This window comes from Mastacembelus armatus, chromosome 20 (assembly GCF_900324485.2).
Source record: "Mastacembelus armatus chromosome 20, fMasArm1.2, whole genome shotgun sequence".
Taxonomy (NCBI): domain Eukaryota; kingdom Metazoa; phylum Chordata; class Actinopteri; order Synbranchiformes; family Mastacembelidae; genus Mastacembelus; species Mastacembelus armatus.
In genome coordinates, this window is record NC_046652.1 from 1,234,059 (window position 1) to 1,241,500 (window position 7,442).

The window sequence follows — 7,442 nt, forward strand, 5'->3', positions numbered from 1 at the left end:
CAGAAATGCAAACTGAGACTAGTAGTTTTTTATAGTTGCTGTGGTTTAAAATATTGCAGTTTCACTAAAGATTACCGCTGGTATAGTTTTCTTTTTCTACAATAACACAACGTATGAAGTAAATTAACAACATATGTATTTGGCTTATAAAAAAAGCAGTGTTTGATCAGCAACAAGGTTAGCCACAATCTCTTTTTTGCATTTCACAAATATATTGTGTTTCCAGGTGCAGCCAGCAGTGAATAAATGTGGATTAAAAACTATGTCTTCATGTTAACATGAGTTAACATCAAACTTTGTGAGGTGTGTTTCTCTGTAAGGATGGAGTGTTACTCATATATCTATATTTTATATCTTTGTTCTTGGGGAGTATATTCCCTCATTATTGTTATTATGTATTGCATATATATACATGGTGAAAGACATAAAGAGATAAATAAAACTAAATGAAATTAAAGGATAAAAAACAGTTGAAGGAAACTTTTAGCATACCCAAATGAGCAGCAGAGATCAATATACTCATCCATGTGCAGGAATTTCTGTGAAGCAAAACACAGTCTAATAATGACTTATAGAACATTATATAGTTACAGTGTTTAAGGGTTGACTCTGTTCCTGATCACTTGAGATCAGTTCAGGAAACTATAAAACTATTAATCAGCTAATCATATCATATTCTACTGATTCTGTGGTATAATTGTCTGATTTTGGTTTATTTCAGTTAATATATTTTTTGTTGTCAGATTCATTCTTTCATATACTTATTTAACAAGATTTAACAACATATTACTAATAACTCCTATATAAAGTCCAAGTCATAAACTATATGTTTCCATTCACTGTCACCTTAAAGAGTTTAATGGTGGTGTAGTACATTTAATGAATAATTACGACTTAAATAAACCTTTGTCTCACAACTGGTTGGTTTGTCTGTATTAATTAATCATTGCATTACATCCTGTATGTGTTTCCTGTTATCAGAAAAATAAATTATGGATTCAAATTTTTTTTTTTTACATGATGGACTTAAGTCAAAAAGCTGAAGTTTTCTGTGTTATGCACAAACATTTATAGGTTTTGTAAAGTCTAATACTTTATTCAGTTCTTGACTCAAGACTCGTGACTCGAGTTCAGAACTTGCCCACACACTGATCCCAGACCACATCACTCACTGATACAGATTTTACAACAAGAAACTCTGAGCTAGAACTGGGGCAGCAGCTATCAATCACCTACATTATCAATTAATGTGTCAGTATTTTTTGTATTAACTGCTAACACATGTAACTTCAAGTGCAACTTAAAATTTAAAGCTACAAGAAAAAAAAGTCTTTAAAATAAGTCAGTGGACTGTGCAGAGTCTGAGTGGATGCAAAGTGTGTACATTAAGTCTTGTTTTCTAATATTTACCAACCTCCACATTTAAATCCTTAGAAGCCATATGTGTATTCATGGTTTGTTGCTGCAGGGCTGCATAGCTCTCCTGGTTAAACTACCATCTGGTAAAATGCCCTCAGTTGTCCACTAGAGGTCCTCACAGCACAACTCAATTTATTTTCCTATCTTTGTCAGCCTCTTGGGCGCCCAGCAGGCTCAAAATGACACGCAGTAATGCATTATAATGCATTATGTATGAATTAATATACATTAAAAACAGTCCCAGGGTTAAAATAGCACAGTAATCCATGTTTCCTGTTGTTGGACATAACCATCCTTTTGTGACATTGAGTCCATCAATCGCTTTTTTTTTGGAGTTGGGATTGTAACTTCCTCAAAAACACTCCGGTTGTTTCTTTCATCTATATGGAGATTTTTTAAATATAAATCAGGTGTGTCCACCATTTTCTGTGATTCTGTGGTTGTTAAACTGCAGGTTGCTCAACAAATCCAGGCCTGTCAACTGTAACAATTAGCTAGTCTGCAGGTTAATATGCTTAAGAAACAATTCTATGCAGGTAGACACACTAAATCTGCTGACAACGTACCTGTGCTGGCTCTCAGGTCGATGTATTTGTCCCCCCCACCGTCCTGAGGTGGTGCTGAGGTTAAGGGAAGCACAGCCCTTTACCTAAGGGGGACTCAGCTAACGCTGCGTTAAGGTTTAGGTAAAGGGAGAAACACCTTTGGGATTGATTATTGCAGGGGAGAGAGAGAGAGAGCAGTTTCTCCATGATGGATGAAGGTGCATTAATATTCTACTGTGAAACACCAACTTTAAAACTTTAAAAAATAAAATGCATTTCTGTAGCTTGTCAATATCTGAAGCGAATAAGAGTAGTTTAGTTCTCACCGTGTCTAACATGAATAAAATGCTAATTACACGTTAATGCATTTGTATTTATTATAATATATTATATGCAGTAATATAACACCAACAAAGGCCACGTTGCTGCATAAGAATCTACTTATATTCTTGATGCTTTAAATACATTTTATTGACTTAATCTTTTGACTCTTCAACATAACTCCAACATTTAGCCAGTGTAGACAATCCAGTAATAAACTATAAAATAAGACACAAACATTTTGGACATTATGTCACATGAGAGCACCTGGATGTTCATCAATGTCACTTAGGCCAGTGGTTTTCAACCCTGGTCCTCAAGGGCCACTGCCCTGCTTTTTTTCCAACTATCTCTGAACTTCTCACTGATTTGCTGAACACACCTGACAGACAGATCAGGTGCATTTAACAGGCTTGTGACACCTGTAACATCTGGGTTAAACACTATTTCCATAAGTTCAGACACAGCACAGACTGATTGTTGGACCAGTATTTGGGGTTTACATGAATGTCCTCTGAGCTTCACAATGAGACAACTGCATACTTTTTAAAAACCTTGATTCTTATAAAACTACTACAGAGGAATGCCGTGGCACGTTTGCCTTCATGTCTTTAACTTGTTTGACGTTTCAGGACAGGTTTATATTTGATATTACATTAGTTATATAATCATCCATTATACCAACTGTGAAGTGATCCCTTCTTATATATATGTAAAAATACCACCTGTAGCTAATGTGAGGCTTCAGTAGTCTGAGTCAGACAAACCATTCATTCTTCTTATGAAGTTGGTCCTTTTACACAAGATGTGAATTTCATACCAAACAGTAATATCCCCCATAACATCCTGACTTGTGTTAACATGTATTCATATTTTTCAATCCATTTAAGTTTTTTTTTTTTTTTTTTTTTAAACTGATGGCTTTTGTTTCAGACGTGAAAGAGTTGTTTCAGAGTCCAAAATGTAAATATTAAACTAATGCATTGAAGGAATCTCTGTTCCACTGGCTCATCATCGGCCATTAATCTAAACACTGGTTTTCTGATTTCTCACTTCACTGCGTTAATGATAAATGTTTTGTAATGCCATCTGACTATTTATAATGAGAGAGGACAGAATTAATGTACAGGATTATACAAAAGACATAAGAAATATGATCTTCTGGCAAATCAAACATCAGGGAAACAATGGTGTAAATATAACACACATTCTTTTTTATTAAGAACACACAGATGACAGATGCCCATCACAGTTGCACATTTCACCATGTAGGTGAGTTGAAATCCAATGCTGTGGAAGCTGTAGATTTCAGTGATGAAGCAGCCTTCCACATGGGTTGGTTTAGACAAACGTGTGGGTTCGTGCATTTGTTTACTTTAAAAGGATTTTGAATATTCATGACAAAATCCACAGAAATAAACTGGTTTTCTAATAGCACCATAATCCAAAACATGTACATCACCTTTTTGTTTTTTTCAAATCAAAAACAAAAGATGAAACAAAAGTGCTTTCATTCCATTCATATTGTGTGAGCTCAGGTCACTCTAATAAAGCTAACAACGAAAAAATCTTATGCCTTGTGTCTCTATGACTTTGTTTTCTGCCTATTCTGCACCAGCATAACGTCCAGCTACAAATCATCTCTTCAACATGACTTCATCCTGAGACGCAATGTAGTAGCACTACCAGAATGTGTCTGCCTGTAGTTCATTTCTTGGACATGCTGGTCTTTGCAGGGCCTCCACAGGACCCGCTGACTCTCAGTATGGTTTGCCTCCAATACCAGCGAGTATCTCCTGCCTCTCTGCAGCAGTGGGCATGTCAGGTTTCACACCATCTCTTCTCCTCTGCAGCATTATGCTGTGCTACATGGAAACAAACAAAAACTCAGAAATACTTCACATATAAAACTATCAACAAGACAAAATGCTGCATGGAGTGTACCTTCCACAGATAGCTGAGGTTGCTGATACAGAGATGTCACTCATCACAATAAAAGCTGAACTAAAATATAAAATCACCAGTGTTGTCCTACTCAAATTAAAGCTGAGGCTTTAACATAGTAATCCACTACTTTATTTCAACTTGTGCTGACGCATTGAACAAAAGCCTGAAGAACAAAATCTTGTCCAGCTGGCAAAGTGTCCAAATACTGTCTGCACTGTATTTGATGAGACCTTAAGCTGGAACTGTCATTTAATTCCTATTTGTTCACAGCTGGAATGAATAAAAGCAACAAGAAATATAAACTAATTTTGCCTCCTCTGGCCTGCAAAGAAGAAAAAAAACAAAAAACCTTTTGTATACTGACCTGACATAAGAATAAGTTCCCAGAATGTGCCAGTGTTTTATGGTTTATTAAACTGATTATATTTTAATTAAGGTATACACTTATTGGAGCGCTACTAGTGAACAACGTAATCATTTAATTTGCCTATTTGCTGAACCATGTGCTGCTGTGACCTTTATGTTCATGCAATAGTGGTGAGTCAGAAATAGTTAAAATGGTTAAAATAGTTTGCCCCTGCACTCATTGATGCCACGAACCATTTCTTCTCATCAACCTCTGCCACTCACTGTAAACAGACCCCGACCATGAGAGTATCTGCCGTCCTTCAACCCACAGACAGGTAAAGATGAGCAAGCCCGATGATGTATAGCTACTTGGTCTCAATTTTTAATGATCTCTGATACCATTATCACCTGTGCCTGCACATTGTATTCAATGTATTGTTTTTTTTTCTCCTACTAGTTTAATGTTTTCTTTGAGATAGAAAGGAAAAAAAAAAAATCGCTCACCCAGTATTTCCTACAGTTCTTGTATCTCTGGAAATAGGCCGAACACATATTCTTATTATAGTTGTAGGTATCCAGACATTTTTGTGAGGCATCAGTTTCCTGAAAAATAAAAATAAAAAAAGAAACAGAACATGAATAACTTTCAGCAAGGTGACATTTGAGACAATTCAGACTGTAAAGGATTATTAAACTTACTTCGATGCATGGGTTAATGTCCTGATTCCGAACTTTTCGTGCAGTTTTATCCATTTCTATCTGTGTATAGAGAGACAACATGAACATGAACATAGGCTCAGATTTTGCTCAAACAACATTTTCCATTTAGTAAACTGAGTATCTATATTTCTGAGAAAAGTGTAGCTAAAATCCAAAAACATAAATTGCTGTCCAGTACAGATTTTAAAATGAAACACTGACGGGCATCCTAGTTGCCTTGGATTTATGGTGCAATCCCCCAGCAAATACATATTTGATTAAAAAAATGCACCCTATTAAACCTAAAAAATGAATTATCCTGAACCAAAATAATACAGAAAACAATGAAGGTCACCAGCGATAAACGTATTTCTCTAAATTCATGTATCGATCTACCAACACTCTTACTGTCTGTTAGTTCAGACATATCTTTAGGTTTTCCATACAGCACTTTCATATTACCTGTCAGCCAACACGCACAACGTGTCTCTGATAAGTTACTACTTAAACTGCAATTTTGTCTATTAAAATACACAGTTCCTCTGTATGTTTTTGGAGCCTTATTTACATTTCCACATATAAGAACTTGCATCTCAAACTATATTGGACCTTTAAATATTGTGTTCAGACAATCAGAAGCTGGGGGATACCATTTCACTTTGTCTTCCCTCACTTCCACCCTCATCTGAGATGGTATCTTCCAGATTCTAATGGACTGAACGCACCTGATCTGAGGTAAGCAGCAGTGGGTACAGCAGGGATAGTTGGAAAACACAGCAGGACAGAGGCCCTCCAGGACCAGGACTGGGCACCCCTGCTATAAACCCTTAGAGATGGTTGTGCATGAAAATCCCAGTAGATCAGCAGTTTCTGAAATACACAGACCAACCCGCCCTGAACCAACAACCACGCCATGTTCAAAGTCACTTAAACCTCCTTTCTTTCCCTGTTCTGATGCTCGGTTTCAACTTCAGCAAGTCATCTTGTCCACATCTACACATCTAACTGCATTGAGCTGCTGCCATGTGACTGGCTGATTAGTTATTTGTGTTAACAAGTGATTGAACAGCGTACCTAATAAAGTGACCAGTGAGTGTATAATCACACAGTGCTGTTGCACTGACTATTTGTCAAAGAAAACAAATGGACTCAACTCACGTGATTCAAATAACTCGGATGACTCAGTGTCCATTTATTGCATTTTATCAGGCAAACAACACGAAATCCAGCAAATCCTGCTCTGGCTCCAAGACTGGTTAAAAATAAATAAATAAATAAATAATCATAGGTCCACCCAGGTGCATGCTGGTCTACCTGTGATTCCTATTTTTATAACAAGCTGCCCAGTTACTATAAAAAGTAAACACAAGCAAATATATTCTGGCTGCCTTTGTTTAAAATCTTGTTTATTTTATATAGTGTTATTTCTGTGTATATGTAAATATAAGAGCAGCTGGACAATCTGAATTTCCTGAATAAAGTGAATAAAGTATCTATCTATCTATCTATCTAGACAACACAGAATAAGAAAATAAGGACACTAAATGTAAATACTAACAAACTAACTAGACAAATTGCTCCTCCAGCTGCTGTGGAGGCTTTTTATTAGTAATGCTACTATTAAAATAATTTCAAGCCAACTGAGAAGCTAAGTAGTAACAAATAGATGAGTACAAATCCACAACAAACGCGTTTTATTTACCTGACAGGTTCCTAAGCGCAGTTTGACAAGTTGACCTTCATGGACATTTCTGCTCCGCTAAAGGGGAAACTTTGAAGAGGCTTCTTCACATCTGCACACAGACTCTACAGCTTCTCCTACCTGTAAGTGACAAAGGTGAGCTTTAATCCAGCGGTGGGTTCATGACTTGTGCGTCCAAGCCAGTGAAGGTTATCCGGCACAGGCGGAAATAACCGAGGAGCGTATTTACCCTGTGGTGACATCTGTGTCCCCTCGGACCACGTCCGGGTCTGTCGATGTCCACTATATCGCACATATATCGCACTACATACAGAGAAGTCACGAACCATGCGGTCTGTCGCACCAGGAAAATCACCCACACCGTCATCGACAACCGACAGCAACATGAGCCAATAGGAAGCCTGAAAACTCACGACTGACAAGCCACCGCGCCAATGGGGTTTCTCGGCTGACATGCGGGT

At 37.1% G+C, this 7,442-nt stretch overlaps 1 protein-coding gene across 2 annotated transcripts; it reads right to left on the reverse strand.

The window, feature by feature from the left end:
• Positions 1-3,476: 3,476 nt before the first annotated feature.
• Positions 3,477-7,352, reverse strand: chchd7 (coiled-coil-helix-coiled-coil-helix domain containing 7). Of its 2 annotated transcripts, none has more exons than XM_026291998.2 (5): positions 7,211-7,352; positions 6,982-7,101; positions 5,280-5,339; positions 5,085-5,183; positions 3,477-4,150 (listed from the first exon to the last, which is right to left on the reverse strand). In XM_026291998.2, the coding sequence occupies exons 3-5, from the start codon at positions 5,331-5,333 to the stop codon at positions 4,046-4,048; spliced, it is 258 nt and encodes an 85-aa protein (XP_026147783.1). In that variant the 5' UTR covers positions 5,334-5,339; positions 6,982-7,101; positions 7,211-7,352; the 3' UTR covers positions 3,477-4,045. The 2 variants fall into 2 exon arrangements, with proteins under 2 accessions (XP_026147783.1, XP_026147784.1); XM_026291999.1 differs by adding an exon at positions 6,438-6,531 and having other exon boundaries at positions 6,982-7,303.
• Positions 7,353-7,442: the final 90 nt, after the last annotated feature.